The 18911-nt window shown below is 42.4% G+C and overlaps 1 protein-coding gene across 2 annotated transcripts in view; it reads left to right on the top strand.

Annotated features, from left to right (window-relative positions):
- ARID5B (AT rich interactive domain 5B (MRF1-like)) overlaps positions 1-16152 on the top strand; it is a 194932-nt gene extending 178780 nt beyond the window's left edge. For both annotated transcript variants that reach the window (XM_011988310.1, XM_011988311.1), the window contains 2 exons: positions 4922-5120; positions 10082-16152. In XM_011988310.1, the coding sequence (XP_011843700.1) occupies positions 4922-5120; positions 10082-12247 (2365 nt within the window). In that variant the 3' untranslated portion in view covers positions 12248-16152. The remainder of the gene's footprint in view (positions 1-4921; positions 5121-10081) is intronic.
- Positions 16153-18911: the final 2759 nt, after the last annotated feature.

Genomic DNA, 18911 nt, shown 5'->3' with positions numbered 1-18911 from the left:
ACATGCGCCAGTGTTATTTCCCTCTGCCCCTAGAAAATACTCTGCTCCAAGGACACCAGCAAACCTTTAGGTCTAGAATTTCTCACTGATTTGATACCATGAAAGTGCCTATGTAGTAACTGGGGTGACTTTGGGATTCAAATACAACCCTGAAGGTTCACCACTTCTTGCCCCCACTCTCTAGATTCAATCAGTTCCAGACATTATTGTAATACCATTTTTCAAGCTCTGTAAATAGACGGATTCTCATTTTTCCTATTAAGTACTGTTTGCTAAATATTTTGACCCAAAAGTTCGGTCATTCCATGCAAGCATTAATCAGCAGAGGAGACATTAGTGGTTACTTGTTCAGATGAGGTTTGACATTATTTTTCCTCTGCTTCTGAGGGGGAGGGAAGGGAATGTTGTGTAATAAAGATGAAGGGTCTTTTCTTCTTTTGTACAAAATGCAAATGATGAGGACATGTGTGATATACACTTCTCTAATGCAAGGCTACTGCTTTTTGTTGAGAAAGAGAGGCAAGGCCCTGGAGGATTTTAGACTTTGTAAATATAAAATTATCTGCCTTAGTGTTTAAAAAATAATAATAATAAAAGGGAGAAAGAGTTGGCAGGTTGCCAGATTACTTACATTACAGTAATAGATTTGCTGACCCCTGACTTCTGCTGTAGAGAAATGTATTGAATTTTTCATAATATCAGATGAGGCAGATCTAAAAACCTAGTATACTGAGCACCATTATTTAACTTGAGATTTAGCAAAGCCGAAATCTTTTCAAACCAGCAATTTTATGTATGATGATAATTTAGTGGCTCAGATGCTAATAAATCAAGGTTATAATGCTATTGATTTGTTAATTTTAACTTGGGTTGATTTTTAAGTCCTTTTTTTAAGAAAGAAGAATGAGGAGGGGGAAAAAAAATCTTGCTTTTCACAGTGACTGAATTTAATAAGAATCTCCGTGATAGCAAAAGGCCCCCCTACTGTTTCTGCTTTGGGGTGGAAAATGTTATTCTTGTATTATTCCTAGGGAAAAATAAAATCCCATGCTGCTACAAATCTTATGCCTATGGAAAGATGTTATTTTTTAATACATAATGGCTTACCTATTTCAGATCCATTAAGGGCATCATAAATAAGCATTTTGCTAATCTGAAATGTGAAATCTGGATAATAATAAAGGCCCATTTATCTGTCCAGCTTTCAATCCCCAGACTAGATGTAGATCAGGAAGAGGAAAATCTCTCTGGATTTTCTAATGAATATATTGCTTCTCTTCCCCATTACTTCCACCTACCTAAAAGCCAACACCCATTTTTAGAGTTGCAGTCCATTGAAACTATTTCTCCTGTGTAATGAATTCTTGGGGGCTGGAGTGCATGTTTGCTTTTATCTGTACAGTTAGAAACTGATAAAATCTTTGCTGTGCTACAACTATTTGAGAAATAATCATCCTCAAGGCATAGGCATGGTGCGTTTTACTAAATTCTTTATATAATACAAACCTACTCAGCTTTCTACATAAGGCAATGTTGACCTAATCTAAGGCTAACCTGTGTTTAATGGTACCACATGTACACTGAACGTTTAAATGTTCAGAAAGCTATAATAGCTTTTGTCCTCTTGTACTATAAAAACTTCTAATAATCATATGATAAGATCATATCCTGTGGGGTAATTGTGTTGTACCATGACAGGATAACTGAAAAAACATTCAGTGAAAATTGCACCAAACGGAAATCACTATATGAAGCAGCGATTGTGTGCCGTGCGAGACCGTGCCCTGTTCTTCAAAGCTTAGCTGGTCATATTTCTACTTGCTTCCTTTTAGCTTCTGCCTTGCTTGTTTTATTTTAGGAGCCTTTTTTTTCCCCCCAAGCCACTATAATTATCTTTCAATGATTTAGAAGGGGGGGAAAAAACACTCAACTGACCTTTACACATACATACACTCTCTCTCTCTCACACACACACACACTCACACACTCTCATATACTCTCTCTGGAAGCCTTGAACAAGCAGGGCTTGTGTTTGGATTCAGTTTTACCTTAGTCATGCCTCTTTCCAGATACAAGAAACATTTAATTCCAGATTTCCTGCTTCTGGCTTTAGGCCTTTGACCAGCAAAGTGAAATGTATTTTTTACTGCTGTCAGCCAGCCAGCTGCTGAGTTGAGTGAAGGGGAGAAAAGAAAAAAAAGGAAAGAAAACATGAAAAAAAAAAAAAAAAGGAACTGAAATGAAAATGGTGCCCTGCTTTGTGAACTTGCAAAATTAGAAAAGGAAATTAAAGTCTCCTTAGCACCCATCTAGAGAGCCAGGCTGGCCCAAGGCTCTCAGAACCCAGAGTGAGGGGTCCTTGCAGGGTCCCTGGGGTGTCTCTCCTAGCCAGTTCTCTGCTTTCCCTCCTCCCCCTCCCCACACTCAGAGGTAATACTGTCATTCTTCTCAGTAAAGAGGGTCCCTCGTGGTGTCACCATCTCCATCAGAAAATGAAGTTGGGGGAAGGGTGGTACCAGCAAATTGCAATCATTGGAATACCCAGACTTCAGTGCTCTTTGAGTTCCCATGGCAACAAAACAAAAGTAAAACAAACCTATCTGTCCCAACAATAAAATATGTTTTCATTAAAGTCAATTTAAACTATCTTTTCAGTTTAAAATATTCAATGCATTTTGCTCCCGGACAAAAATCCCCAACCTGCCAATATTGAAGAGGATAAAGTCCCTGGCAGAACCAGGCAGAAAAAGGGAATTGGGGGGAATGTTGGGGACTTCACAGATGAGATAGAATAAATTCAAGTATGAGCAGGATTGCTTTTTTCTCTCTTTTTCTGCTTAGTTATGCTTTTTATTATATAAACATTAACTGTAATATTACAGTGGGAAGCAGGTATTTGGCAGCCATATATTATTTTAGTAAGTCTGCATAGGGAGGGCAGTTTCCAGTTTTAGCAGCTGTAACATGTTTAAACTCAGTTTGTAATGGGATCTGAAGATCGCTATTCCCCATGGGCTCTGTTGATCTTCATGGCTGGCCAACTGCCAGATGTAGGGCTCCAAAGTAGTATTCACGCCTCCTTGCTCATACCTTGTCCAAGCATGCTCAGTAAATGAATTTTGTTTCTAATATGCTATAAATTGGGATCTGATTTTCCCATAATTTTACCGGTATTTTATTAAAGAGTAAAATATGAGGATCACAAATGTCCCCACATCTGTACTGTCAAACCTGAACAATCACGTATGGTTAAGAAGTTGAGATCCAAATAACACAGATAGAAACCAATTTTAGGATAGCACACCAATATCCAGACCAAGGAAGTTTTTGCCTGGGAATCTTAGTTTAAAAATAATGAGGATCTCCAGTATTTCAACAGACTTACTATGTTTATAAGCCAAGTACATGTTCTTCATTGAGTCAACTTGTCTTATTTAAAACAAATTATGTTTGCTGTATTAAAGTTCATATTTTTAAGGCTGAGTCTTATATTAATCCCACAGTGAGTCATTAATCATACCAAATGCATTATAAAAACTTTAATCACTGAAGTTGAAACTGAGATTGTAATGCAATCCATCCCTTTTAATTACATCAGCTATTTTTCCCTTTCAGATAAAGAGCTGCATCGCAAAGGGAAAACAGATTAAAACTAGAGCTGTTTGATGTTTCTCTTTTTAGAGCAATTCTATGCAGTTTGTTTAAAAAGTTATATAATTAAAACGCTTGAAATTTTCAACCCTCTGGTTTTTGTGGCTTGCATAGTCTGTCTGCCTTCCTTCTCGCTGGGGCTGTGTTTTACTTAGCACCCTAAAACAGAGCTCCTAGTGGAGTCCCCTGCCCCACTCAGAGCTGTGGGATAAGACTAAACTGTCCCTTGGCCATGCTGTGCTTGCCTGTCATTGACCTTTTTATCTTAGATGTTTCATCTCTGTCTTGACATGAATGAAGATAAAACCTTTTCAGATGGGCAGTACTAGGTTCAAATCTCACCTCTAACAAATGGTATGACTCTCAGGCAAACTGTTTAACCTTTTTTAGGTTTCAGTTGCCTCATATGTTAAAAAGAGAATAATAATAATACGCCATAGGGATATTGTGGAGTTTACATAAAATCATCTTTAAATGTACCTGGCACATGGTAGTACCTATGAGAATATAAGCTTCATGAGCTCAGAAGCTTTGAATGTTTGGTTCACAGCTGTGTCTCAGTGTCTAGAACACTGCCGATAGTATGTGCTCAATAAATAGTTGTTGATGGACTGGTAAAGCAGCTAGCATTATTGTTGCAGTTTTGTTAGCACTTAGCCAGGTGCCATGGGGAGTGATGATGATATTGTTAATGTTAGATGCTTCCATTGGTATCTTGGTCTATAGACGCACAAAACCAAAAAGAGGTCTTACTGAGAAGTATTAAGTTACCAGGTACAGGCCATGCAAGCTGGCTCACGCCTGTAATCCCAGCACTTTGGGCAGCCGAGGCGGGCAGATCACGAGGTCAGAAGATCGAGACCATCCTGGCTAACACGGTGAAACCCCATCTCCCCTAAAAATACAAAAAAATTAGCCGGGCGTGGTGGCGGGCGCCTGTAGTCCCAGTTACTCGGGAGGCTGAGGCAGGAGAATGGCGGGAACCCGGGAGGCGGAGCTTGCAGTGAGCTGAGATTGGGCCACTGCACTCCAGTCTGGGCGACTGAGCGAGACTCCGTCTCAAAAAAAAAAAAAAAAAAAAGTTGCCAGGTACTGATTTTGACCAAGGAAGCAGAACACTAAAGTGTGGAGTAAGTTTATAGAAGTATAGCAGTGTCATTGGAGATGAAGTCATTTAATAATTTGTTTATATTGAGAAAATAAACCCCCATAGCATTGATGCTACTGGAATTACTCAACTGACCCATCATCTCTTCTGTTAACCTTTTAGATTAATCCTACCATATGAAAGGTTTATTAAAGGAGAAGAAGATAAGCCCCTGCCTCCAATCAAACCTCGGAAACAGGAGAACAGTTCACAGGAAAATGAGAATAAAGCAAAAGTATCTGGAACCAAACGCATCAAACATGAAATACCTAAAAGCAAGAAAGAAAAAGAAAATGCCCCAAAGCCCCAGGATGCCGCAGAGGTGAGTTGCTTTGTTCCAGAAGTACCTCTGAAAGACATGTGCTGCCTCGAGGTCCTTCTGGAGCCCTGAGTACACAGTTGTGTCCCTGCACAGTTGGACGGCTTGATGAAGAAGCCAAGAAATCTGAGCTTCACAGTTCGCCTCATAGTTCCCCAATTCCTGAAAACCTTTCAGCTTGCTGAGTTGAAATGCAGTGCCTAGTATTGAATGGGATAGCCCAGGAATAGATTCTAGAAAGATGCAAACATCCTGTAGAAAACTGATAGCAAATGCTCAGGCTCTGAGAGAGAAGGAGCCAGAGCTATACTAACATCAAAGAATTTTACTGTGAAAACATGGCTTCTTGGCCATTCCACAGTCAGTCTATCTGAGGTGCTGGTGTGACTTTAAAACATATTTTGGGGCTGGACACGGTAGCTCACACCTGTAATCCTAGCACTCTGGGAGGCCAAGGCAGGTGGATTGCATGAGCCCAAGAATTCGAGAAGAGCCTGGGCAACATGGTGAAACCCAATCTCTACAAACAAAGCTCAGGCCTGTAATCCCAGCATTTTGGGAGGCCAAGGTGGGCGGATCACAAGGTCAGGAGATGGAGACCATCCTGGCTAACACAGTGAAACCCCGTCTCTACTAAAAATACAAAAAATTAGCCGAGCATGGTGGCGGGCGCCTGTAGTCCCAGCTACTCAGGAGGCTGAGGCAGGAGAATGGCGTGAAGCTGGGAGGCAGAGCTTGTAGTGAGCAGAGGTCGCACCCCTGCACTCCAGCCTGGGCGACAGAGCGAGACCCCATGTCAAAAAAAAAAAAAACCAAAAAACCAAATATTAGGCATGGTGATGACCCGCTGTGGTCCCAGCTACTCGAGAGGCTGAGGTGGGAGGATAACCTGAGCCCTGGGAGGTAAAGGCTGCAGTGAGCCGTGATTATACCACTGCACTCTTGCCTAGGAGACAAGAGTAAGACCATGTCTCAAAAAAAATGGTTTGGGGATCTAGGAAAGAGGGACGTTGGAACCGTGGTGCTGTAGCTCTGCAAGACTCTCCTGAAAACTTCAGAGATGTGTTTGTCTCCCATAATTGATTTCTATGCAACAGCCTTGGGTTGAGACCAATTTAGGAAAATCTTAAGCGTGGCCGGGGCGTGGTGGCTCACGCTTGTAATCCCAGCACTTTGGGAGGCCGAGGCAGGCGGATCATGAGGTCAGGAGATCAAGAGCATCCTGGCTAATACAGTGAAACCCCGTCTCTACTAAAAATACAAAAAATTAGCTGGGCATGGTGGCGGGCACCGGTAGTCCCAGCTACTCGGGAGGCTGAGGCAGCGGAATGGCGTGAACCTGGGAGGCGGAGGTTGCAGTGACCCGAGATCTCGCCACTGAACTCCAGCCTGGGTGACAGTGCGAGATTGCATCTCAAAAAAAAAAAAAAAGAAAAGAAAAAAAGAAAAATCTTAAGTGCATATTATTTATAGGGGAATTTTGAAATGGTTCCTCTGAAACCACTATTATTTTTCATGTTAACAGGTAGTTTCTGAACTTTTTAAAACAAGCCCCAGCCACCCACAGCCCCTAACAGCCTTTTGGTAGAAGCCATTACCGCCAGCATACAGCCAGTCTTGTAGGCTGATCTGGGCTCTGTTTCAACATGAATAATAAAACACGTTGCTGCCCATTAAAAAAAAAAAAAAAAAAAAACCTTAGCCGCATTTGGAGACAGTATGTTCTAGGATTCAACCCCAGAGGGAATTTTGGTGCTGATATTAAATACCCCCTAAAAAATCAGGTTTATAATGAACACATAAAAGGCTTCATAATTAAACACTGGTTTAAATCACACATGTACAACACGCACCAACCTCCCATCTAGACATCAACTTACCCAACTGACTCTTACATAAGATAATAGTATTGATACCAAAAGGAGAAATTTATGTTTTTTGTTTTTATTAAGTTTCATAATTATTTTAAGCTCTAGTAACTAAAAAGGGGGAGGAGGAAGATGATGCAGATTTTTTTTTTTTTTTTTTTTTTTTGAGACAGAGTCTCTCTCTGTTGCCCAGGCTGGAGTGCAGTGGTGTGATCTCAGTTCACTGCAACCTCCGCCTCCCAGGTTCAAGTGATCTCCTGCCTCAGCCTCCTGAGTAGCTAGGACTACAGGCATACGCCACCACGCCCTGCTAATATTGTTGTATCTTTAGTAGAGACGGCGTTTCACTATGTTGGGCAGGCTGGTCTCGAACTCCTGACCTCAAATGATCCACCTTCGTTGGCCTCCCAACGTGCTGGGATTACAGGTGTGAGCCACTGTCCCTGGCCAGATGATGCAGATTTCTCAACATCTGCAAACTTGGAACATAAATGGCCAAAAGCAAGGAAATTCCAAGTGCATGCTTACATTCCATTTTCCCTTGATACTTTTGGCCTGGTGATTTATTATAGGGTTTCAGATGAGTGTGTTCTATTAGCTGCCATATGTACACAAAGCACTAGGGGACAGACTGAGGACCAAGGGGACAGCTGACCCTTGAATGTCTCCACTTTGGGGATTCAGTTTGAAATGGTTGGTTTGTGAATGGTAGGAGGAATCCTTAGCCTATGCACTGAGCCTGTCAGCTTGGGAGATGACCATTCCCAAGAGTGGAGCCTTACTCCCTGGAGTCCATAGAAACCCTTAAAGCTGTTAGGCTTTCTGTTTCCTATAGGCCACAACTGTTCCCTTCAGGGAGCTGTAAGTGTCTCAAGTTTCAAAGGTTGTCATGACGAGGTTATCTAAACCTCATGGAATCTTCCACTCTCTCCAAGGCTGACCTTGTAATACGAATCACTTCCCACCTGCAACATAGAACCATGTTATTAGCCAGGTGTATTTCTTCTCATTAACGCTATTTGAAGTTTTTGGTTTGGATTTTATTGTTTTCATTGCTTTTACTTTTTGGTGTTTTCAATATGAAGCAGTGAACTCAGTGGAGATAGAAAGGGTGATAAATTCCCTCTAGTTGAATCCACTATATTCAGATAATGGGATTGCAAGTTGCATGGTGGGAAGCTAACATTTAACATACTAAGCAGATCGTAAAATGTCTTCCTAGAAAAAAAGTCCTTTACTTTTTTCTTCCTAGCTTTCAAAGACTTCCTAAACCTGTTTTACAGCCCGAAGCATGGGACTGCAATATAACTGCAGGTCTACATCATAGAAACTTCAATGGGACTGAGTATCCCCCATTGCCCTGCCTCAAACTATAGCCCCATAAGAAACTAACAATTAGAAGCAATTTGCCTTTTTCCCTTGCCATACTCATTTTTCTGTATTTTTATGTTATATATAAGCTCAAGAGACCAATGATGATTATTAATGTAGAACAAGAAATGATATTTGTACTGGAAAAGCCAGCTACTAGTACAAAAATAAAGAAAAATAATGATGATAAGCAAAGACTCTTAGGTATAACACATCCCTAAAATTCAGGGGTTTTTTTAAAGGATTTGAGGAAACACACCTATGAAATAGGTGTGATTTCTTAAAACTTTTGTTACCACGTATTCCTAAACCAGCATCCTCAATCTTACCCAAAGATGTTAATGTAGCAGACACTTCTCTCTCTCTCTCTTTCTCTCTTTCTTTCTTTCTTTTCCTTTCTTTCTTTCTTTCTTTGTTTTGAGAGAGTTTCACCCTTGTTGCCCAAGCTGGAGTGCAATGGCATGATCTCGGCTCACTGCATCCTCCACCTCTGGAGTTCAAGCGATTCTCCTGCCTCAGCCTCCTGAGTAGTTGAGATTACAGGCGCCCACCACCACGCCCAGCTAATTTTTGGTTTTTTACTAGAGATGAGGTTTCACTATGTGGACCACACTGGTCTTGAACTCCTGACCTCAGGTGATCCGCCCACCTCGGCCTCCGTAAGTGCTGAGATTACAGGCACCTCTTTTCTTAACAGAGAAGAACAAAGTTCAAGGGATGAGATGGAAAAAGGAGGGGGAAAAGACCAGCTCAGTACAACTGTTTTGTGACTGCTCTGCTAAGACATGTCAGGGCAGAATGACAGCAGTTTTGAAAGGGCTTGTCAGTCAGCTGGGTCACAGATAGAAAGTTAAAATGACCTCTTAAGGTCAAAGTTTACATGGCTACATAATGCAGATGGATCGAATTGGTACCCACAACTTCTGTCAGTAGGGTCACATAAGGAGTCTCATTGACTATAATTTATTTCATTGAACAGCAAAGCTATATATATTTGTGGTGGCACAGACCGTCTAAATTTTGACAACTTCATTTTGGGCTTTAATAGAAATGTAGTTTGCTTCAACCTAGAAGGACTTAGTCTCCTCTGTCCCTCAGGTAGACAGGCTGCCAAGAAATCTTCATACTTTGTCAATATTTTAGCATTATCTGCATGTCATCTGGCCTGAGTAGAAATTATTAACACTTACGCATTGCTAATCTTCAGTACGTCATATTGAATACATTGGGAAGGGGTTTGCCCTCTTAAAGAAAAGCAAGGAGTTGCAATAGGTTCATTGTTTGTTGTTAACATGGGGTTGGTTGAATTTTTGAAAGAGAAATGCTTTAAAAAAATCTTTCTCAGGAGTATCATAAAACACAACATGTAATTTAAAACCCATTTGGATAATTGACTGATCTGACAAGAAGACAACCTTAGAATTAAACTATATATTAGAATCAAGGAGTGATATGATTGTATACCATCAGTACATAACACTGCTATTTTGATAGGTGTCTCATAAGGGACTGAAGCGAATATGCATATTTCCCCTAATGTTTGTGTAATTTAGATTTCTTTGTTTAGAGCCATGATTGGGGAGTAATAAAGCTTTACAGAAACTTCATGAGCTGATTGACAAGCCTGTTTTCAAGTAAAACTGCTGTGTGGAATATTTCATTTCATAGCAAAACGTGTCAGTGTGTTTGGTTTTCTTCTGACTGTCTTTTGAAATATGTTACCAGGTTTCATCAGAGCAAGAAAAAGAACAAGAGACTTTAAGCCAGAAAAGCATCCCTGAGCCTATCCCAGCAGCAGACATGAAGAAAAAAATAGAAGGGTATCAGGAATTTTCAGCGAGGCCCCTGGCGTCCAGAGTAGACCCAGAGAAGGACAACGAAACAGACCAAGGTTCCAACAGTGAGAAGGTGGCAGAGGAGGCAGGAGAGAAGGGGCCCACACCTCCACTCCCAAGTGCTCCTCTGGCCCCGGAAAAAGATTCAGCCTTGGTCCCTGGGGCCAACAAACAGCCACTCACCTCTCCTAGTGCCCTGGTGGACTCAAAACAAGAATCCAAACTGTGTTGTTTTACAGAGAGCCCTGAAAATGAACCGCAAGAAGCATCCTTCCCCAGCTTCCCCACCGCACAGCCACCGCTGGCAAACCAGAATGAGACGGAGGATGACAAACTGCCCGCCATGGCGGATTACATCGCCAACTGCACCGTGAAGGTGGACCAGCTGGGCAGTGACGACATCCATAATGCGCTCAAGCAGACCCCAAAGGTCCTTGTGGTCCAGTCGTTTGACATGTTCAAAGACAAAGACCTGACTGGGCCCATGAACGAGAACCATGGACTTAATTACACACCCCTGCTGTACTCTAGGGGCAACCCAGGCATCATGTCCCCGCTGGCCAAGAAAAAGCTTTTGTCCCAAGTGAGTGGGGCCAGCCTCTCCAGTAGCTACCCTTATGGCTCCCCACCCCCTTTGATCAGCAAAAAGAAACTGATTGCTAGGGATGACTTGTGCTCCAGTTTGTCCCAAGCCCACCATGGCCAAAGCACTGACCATATGGCGGTCAGCCGGCCATCGGTGATTCAGCACGTCCAGAGTTTCAGAAGCAAGCCCTCGGAAGAGAGAAAGACCATCAATGACATCTTTAAGCATGAGAAACTGAGTCGATCAGATCCCCACCGCTGCAACTTCTCCAAGCATCACCTTAACCCCCTTGCTGACTCCTATGTGCTGAAGCAAGAAATTCACGAGGGCAAGGATAAACTCTTAGAGAAAAGGGCCCTTCCCCATTCCCACATGCCTAGCTTCCTGGCCGACTTCTACTCGTCCCCTCATCTCCATAGCCTCTACAGACACACCGAGCACCATCTTCATAATGAACAGACATCCAAATACCCTTCCAGGGACATGTACAGGGAATCGGAAAACAGTTCTTTTCCTTCCCACAGACACCAAGAAAAACTCCATGTAAATTATCTCACGTCCCTGCACCTGCAAGACAAAAAGTCGGCGGCAGCAGAAGCCCCTACGGATGATCAGCCTACAGATCTGAGCCTTCCCAAGAACCCGCACAAACCTACCGGCAAGGTCCTGGGCCTGGCTCACTCCACCACAGGGCCCCAGGAGAGCAAAGGCGTCTCCCAGTTCCAGGTCTTAGGCAGCCAGAGTCGAGACTGTCACCCCAAAGCCTGTCGGGTATCACCCATGACCATGTCGGGCCCTAAAAAATATCCTGAATCACTTTCAAGATCAGGAAAACCTCACCATGTGAGACTGGAGAATTTCAGGAAGATGGAAGGCATGGTCCACCCAATCCTGCACCGGAAAATGAGCCCGCAGAACATTGGGGCGGCGCGGCCAATCAAGCGCAGCCTGGAGGATTTGGACCTTGTGATTGCAGGGAAAAAGGCCCGGGCAGTGTCCCCCTTAGACCCCTCCAAGGAGGTCTCTGGGAAGGAGAAGGCCTCTGAGCAGGAGAGTGAAGGCAGCAAGGCAGCGCACGGTGGGCATTCCGGGGGCGCATCAGAAGGCCACAAGCTTCCCCTCTCCTCCCCTATCTTCCCAGGTCTGTATTCCGGGAGCCTGTGTAACTCGGGCCTCAACTCCAGGCTCCCGGCTGGGTATTCTCATTCTCTGCAGTACTTGAAAAACCAGACTGTGCTTTCTCCGCTCATGCAGCCCCTGGCTTTCCACTCGCTTGTGATGCAAAGAGGAATTTTTACATCACCGACAAATTCTCAGCAGCTGTACAGACACTTGGCTGCGGCTACACCTGTAGGAAGTTCATATGGGGACCTTTTGCATAACAGCATTTACCCTTTAGCTGCTATAAATCCTCAAGCTGCCTTTCCATCTTCCCAGCTGTCATCCGTGCACCCCAGTACAAAACTGTAGGCTCAGCTCTGCCCAGCAGTCCAAAGCGGCATGGCCAACAGAGCTTCACTCCTTACCCGGGAGTGCTGGCTTATAGAGTTAGAAGGCAGTATTTCTTCTAATCTGAGGCTACGATCAGTCCCAGCTTTAGGGGCCCAAAGGGGAGGTGAACATGCCTGATTTTTGTGGGACAGCTCTAGCCTTGGCTGGTCAGTCTTGACTCCCTTCCAACACAGATGCCCAGGCACCTCCAGATCATTCACTTCGCACGTGGGCCTTGTGAAGGGATTTGTGAATATCCAGGAAGAACTTAGAGGACCCCATCTGAGTTCGGATGGTCAGGAAACAATCTGGGCAAATAAGAGGCAGGCATTTCAAAGGAACGGGCAAGGAAGACTGGCAAATAGATGCCAAGGGATGCCCCTCTTTTTCATAAAACTCTCCAAGGTTCAGTCAATGCAATGTATAGTGAAACTTCAATAGATCTTTCATTTTGACACTATTAAACAATCCAGAGAAGTAAACACTGTTAAATTGACTGTATATATTTGCTTCTTAAAACTACCCGTATCACTGTTTGCTCACCTAATTTATATACAGGTAGTTCCATTTTCTCCCAGTTCCTTCTCGTCTCTTTTTTTTTTTATTATTATTAAATGGTATTGCTTTTGTTTGCAGGTCTTTTTGTTTTTGTTTTGTTTTCGAGGCTGACTGACTGTCCTAGTTGTTGATGTGTGTTTGTAATTTTTCCACATCTGATTTTGAGCAGCTTTGGGTGGTAAAGTTATTGTTTACAAATTGAAGCAACTGATTCTAGTGGAACAAATGAAAAAGAAACAGTCAAGCACACAATAGTGCAAAGAACGTTCCTTTGTAGATCCGCAACTTAAGGATTTTGTTCCTCATAAATGGCATAGTTGAAAGAGCTTATACACTGCTTACCCAGCCAAATGCTTTGCTTTGAAGTATTGGGTTCTGTGAAAATATTGAGCGTTGTACTTACCTTATCTAGGCTGTGAAACTGTCCTACATACCAGAGGAATCATAAAAACAAAAACCTCACTGGCAGCAAGCTGCCGAATAACAACAGAGTCTAGAGGACATATTTGTGGGCTGCACAGATATTTTAGGAATTTCAGAAATTAGAACAGGAGCCAAAATGATTTACATTGGTGTTGGCACTGATTCCTTTAAATGATCTGGGAAAGGGGGTTGGGAAGAGGATGGAGCTCAACTGGCCAGAAGAGGAGCAGCTGCAGTCCTGATAGCTTCTCTAGCCTCGGTCTTTTGAGTAATAAGTAGTCACGTTGTTTTCATCCAGTTGGTTTCCTGTCATTCCCAAGAAGAATCTCCCAGGCCACATCTTTGAGGATAACTGACATACTGGATTAGCCTTTTCAAAAGAAAAGTCATCCTCTTTGGGTTTGTGGGGTGTGAGTTTTGTGTGTGCACACACACAAACTTGTAAGGTGGTTTGGGTCATGTTTTTAACCACCTGGCAACACAGTCCACTTTCTGGTTTCTTTTATTGTTGGAAGTAAATGGTCAAGCTGCTCAGGCAGTGAAAAGATGTGGAGAATGTCCGTTGTCATTCTTGCCACTGTATTCCATTTGCTACCGAGATGTAACATTAAGGTGGACACATTTTCTAACTGTATTAATTAAAAGTCAATGGATACAGAGAGTGGATTTTCTCCCCAAGTCCCATCCCTGCTGAAGACCGCTTGGATGAACTCCCAGCCCACTGTGCCCCTCCCGCAACACTACCAGTAGACTTTAGAACCATAGCTAACTAAGTCTTTTACCTCTGAGATACTTAATTCTGGGAAAATCGATGACAATTTTCAACTTCTAAATAGGTAACTTGACTGCAAAATAATCAAAACTGATAACAATGAAACTGCGGCTCTTAAACAAAGCCATGCATGCCGTGCATTTGTATTGAAATGTCTCCATGATATGAAGCCAAATATTCAATGTAACATACTTAATATCCAAAGGTGGAAACAAAAGAATGTAGAGATCCAGTGTTAAGAGTTCCATTTGCTTCAATTAATTATTTACCTTCCTGTGGAATAATATATATATATATATTTAATAGAACCATAGATAGACTAGTAGAATTTAGATTATAAATGTGTGAGTGCAGATTATCCTGCTATTGCACAAGCTAGAGGGGGGAAAAATCTCAATTCCAGCTGGCAAGATGCTAGCCATGACACATATAAGAAAGTTGCACTAGATTGAATGGTCACAGAATCGGAGGACATGGAAGAAAAAGGAAACTTCGGTGGTTCTGCAGCAGACATGGGCTAGATCATATGTGGTTTCTATGAGTTCGCGTCTCAAAAAAATAAAAGGAGGGGGGGCATCTGTCCCCAGTGGAGCTCACCTATTTGGAATATGGGGCATTTGTTTTTTCCACTGCAATGATTTCAGTCTGGTTTCATCATGTTGGAATTCGATCACACCATTTCAAACAATGTTAACATAGTCCAGCTTTTGTTTTTCTCATCTCTTCCGAGAGGAGACTCACTGTTTCTGTCTGAGGAAGCTCATACCCTCGGCAAAACATCAGGACAAATAAAGAGAAATGGGGGTATGCATTCCCAACAGAAGCAGTGTGTTATTTGTTTTAAAACTCTGAACAGAGATCTTGGAAATCTTTCAAAAAGACCATTGAATTCTTCATTGGCTGAGAACGACGTTTTAAAATGTCTTAAATAAGGCTTTGTTTGCATTGTTTGAGTTCAAGGGGCCTTATTATTGAATGGAATTGCACAAGCCTTTCTTTGTGCAATCAAACCTTTGTTATTGGTAGTTCTGTAAAGGAAACTGTGGAATCAAATTGGCAGTGGAGTCATAAATCTATTTACTGAGTGTGGCTTCCAAGAAATGTTGCAATTCAAAATGCACTAAGTCTGTGATTTACTGGAGATTTGGAGATTCTAAATAATATTTTTAAAAAACTTTTCCATGCAACTTCTGGTTTAATGTTTGGCAACTCCACATGATAAAAAAAAATAAAAATGGCCCAACCGAGTTTCGGAATTAAGTATTCTTCTAGTAAGTGATTCAAACTTGTAATATTTGCCACAGGACTGACTGATTTATTTACTAGCTAGAAGCTCTTAAGTTCACTTGTTTATCAGGGCATATACAAAAGGGTTTGTTAAAACTCGATGTTAACTTTACAACTTTCTGACCTGGTGCATGAATTCTCAAGTACTGTATTTCACTGTGTTGGTGTGTCTGATGGAAATTTCGAGGTGGTCCCACAAAAAATATTTTATGTAGTGTGCCTTCAAAGAGAACCATTTATTTCTCTTCACTTATCGTCCCACAAAGTCACATTGGGTGGTGGTCAGCCAAGTCCCATCTGGTCTAGTTTTACTCTTGTCCCAATTTTAAAGAGAAATGGGAATGAGTTTGCCCTGGTGAGACCCACACCATTGCAATGATTATCTTGAGCACTTAAAGTCCAGTGTTGGCTGTTAGTGTATTTGATATTCTGCCTGTCTCCTCATGGTTGAAATATGTCTGAAGAATAGCAGCATAATCTCTTGGCTGTTTATACTTTTTTAAACTTTCCTGTGTTGTAAATATTGTATACTTTTGGTGATTCCAGCTATGTAACCTCTATGCTCTGTAAGGTGATTATTTGTATATAGCAACATGGCCCAGTGATATTATATAGTTTCCCAATGGAGAGGTTATTGAGTAACCTTTGCATTAGTTTAAACACTACCAGAAGAATGCTGAGCCAACTATAAACACTCAATTTTGTATGTTTTCCAAATTGTACTTATTACTGCTTTTGATACTGTATTACGTGCCAATAGTTTCCCAATCACATAGCAGGCAAGAGATATTTTGTACTTTTTGATCCACTGTAATATTTAATAAAAAATGTTACTATCTGTTTCCTTTTGGGTGTGAGTAATCTGTCACTCTTCCTGAGGAGCCTGTGGCCTCCCCAGAAGACTTTCCACCCCATCTGTCTAAATTGGATGGTAACAATAATGATGGCAATGTCTGTAGTTCACTAAGGACCTAGTGGGTGCGCAGTTGGCAAATATCTCTTAGCTTCACAACCTCATGTAAATATGGTTATACCCATTTTACTTAGGCGAAAACTAAAGCTTAGAGAGGTAAATCAACTGGTCCAAGATCACCCAACAGATGACAGAGTCAGGATTTGAAGCCAGGGCTCTCATCTGTGTACTTCCTTTGTATACCATCCTCCTCTGCTGGTAGGATAATCACAAAAGTTATTTTATTTATTTATTTATTTGTTTAGAGACAAACTCTCGCTCTGTCACCCAGGCTGAGTACAGTGGCTCGATCTCAGCTCACTGCAACCTCTGCCTCCCAGGTTCAAGCGATTCTCCTGCCTCAGCCTCCTGAGTAGCTGGGATTACAGGTGCATGCCACCACGCCCAGCTAATTTTTTAATTTTTAGTAGAGATGGGGTTTCACCATGTTGGTCAGGCTAGTCTCGAACTCCTGACCTCATGATCTGCCCGCCTCAGCCTCCCAAAGTGCTGGGATTACAGGCGTGAACCACCGCACTCAGCCAAGTTAATTGTTTTTTATTCAGTCAACAAAGATTTACTCATGCCCCAATTGCCAGGCGTAGTATTAGGAGCTGGGAATACAATGGTAAATAAAAGATAAAATGTTGTCTCTGGGAGCTTATAAATCTTATGGGAAAGAGAGTTCATCAAATAGTCATTCCTATAAATTCAAAACTTCAGTGTGATTGAGTTCCAGGAGAGAGGAGTTTGAGGAGTAAAATGACACACAAAGAGGAGGTGGTGACTAAAGTGACTGGCTGAGTATGGGAGGGAGGGCATTGGGAGGAGGGTAGGTCAAGCACAGGGTACCACATGTGCAAAGGCCCTGAAGCAGGAACGAGTTTGGCTTATTAGAGGAATTGAGAAAAGCCTGTGGGGCTTGATGGCCTTGTTGAAGGAGTGAGGTTAGAGCGCATAGCAGGGGCAGGCGGGTAGGTCCCAATAGAACAGATTGATTTGATCAATTTTGTCTTTATCCTAAGCAAGAAAGATTTGTCTTTTTCAATATCACCCTCTGGCTGTTGTGTGAGGGGAGCTTAAGAGCAATCTAACGTCAATGAGGTAGTGGTCATTTCAGTGGGGTGATGGAAGGTGAGGGTGGACACATTTCAGAGGTACTTAGAAGGAGGAATGAACAAACATGGTGATGAATTAAATAGGATGATTGATGGAAAGATATTCAGGAAGAGGAATATCTGAGAAAGCACTGCATATTCTGAGGTCTGCATCTTGTAATCGTAGACCTGGTGGTGATGGACAAAGATTTCTGATCTTTTGTTCCCTTGACCTCTGCCTCCAGCTTCCCTTGGCTTTGCTCCGCTTATCGTGAGTCGAAATGAGGTATTTACAAAGCAACACCCTATGCGCTCCCTTCTTAATGAGTCCTAGAGAGGAAGGAGAGGTGTGGGGAACAGGATTTGGTGAGTGCCTTGGCTTATGGTCAGGGCGGCTTTGATAGACAGGAAAGAGTAAGATGCTAGCAAACATGTCACCACAACTCAGAGGAGAAAAGAAACATATATTTTGGTAAAAGCCACGGGATCCTTTTCCTCATCATTACTGACTCTCCAAAGGACCCTGCCGGTGCACATCGGGGTCAGCAGGAATTGCTGCAACATGTTAGGAGCCTCACCCTCTTCTTGCTGGCTGTCATTCCTTAGCTAATCCTGCACCCGACAAACACGAGAGGAAACCCCAGCCCCATGGTCCCCTGGCCCTCCTTCTGAGTCGCGTGTATTTCACCGTATCATGTGACTTGCTGTGAGTACATCAGAAGAATGTTCCTCCACCTGTGACACATTCAGCATTTGCAGATCTGATACTCGATTCCTACGCAACAGGAAACATTGCAAGTTATCCATTCTTGCCAGGCGCTGGCTGGCAGATACTGTTGGAGAAGAGGTGCTTTTGCTAAAGATGTCACTCATAGAGCAAAAGCAATGACAAGTCCAATGTCTATTCTAGGAAAGCAGCCAAAGTTGACAAATGTTTTAGGACTGATAGTGACCAGAAAATAGGTGATATTTATATCAACAAGTATGTAAGTGGCAGAAGGTGGGAGTGGGGTCAGAGGTGACCTCTGGCCAGGAACAATGTAATCCCAGCTACTCAGGAGGCTGAGGCAGGAGAATCACTTGAACCAGGGAGGCGGAGGTTGCAGTGAGCCAAGATCGCACCATTGCACTCCAGCCTGGCCTATGAGCAAAACGTCATCTCAGAAAAAAAAAAAGGGAAGTGTAGCCTTCAAGATTGATCTAGGGAATATAACAAATCACATTAATTTGGACTTCACTAATTCAGAATTCCTGAATTTTGGAATCTCCATGGTAATTCTCAGGATAAATAACATTCCAAAGCACTTGTCTAACCTGCTCAGAAGAGCAAATTATTTTTAATCATGCTAGCCATAGCCACAGGCATTCAGCCTGCTTTAGTAACAACTAGGTGATCTGTTCCCTGAGGCACCTGTACAAGAACTACTAGTACTTCTGTGGTGGAACTACTACTACTTTAATTATTGGTGAAACTCCCTCTAGAACAGAGGTGTTCATTAGAATTTCCTGGGGTGGTGGAACTGTTCTATAATTTAGAGTTGTCCAATACTGTAG

This window comes from Mandrillus leucophaeus, unplaced genomic scaffold, assembly GCF_000951045.1.
Source record: "Mandrillus leucophaeus isolate KB7577 unplaced genomic scaffold, Mleu.le_1.0 Scaffold327, whole genome shotgun sequence".
Lineage (NCBI taxonomy): Eukaryota > Metazoa > Chordata > Mammalia > Primates > Cercopithecidae > Mandrillus > Mandrillus leucophaeus.
This window is presented reverse-complemented; position numbering and strand designations above follow the sequence as displayed.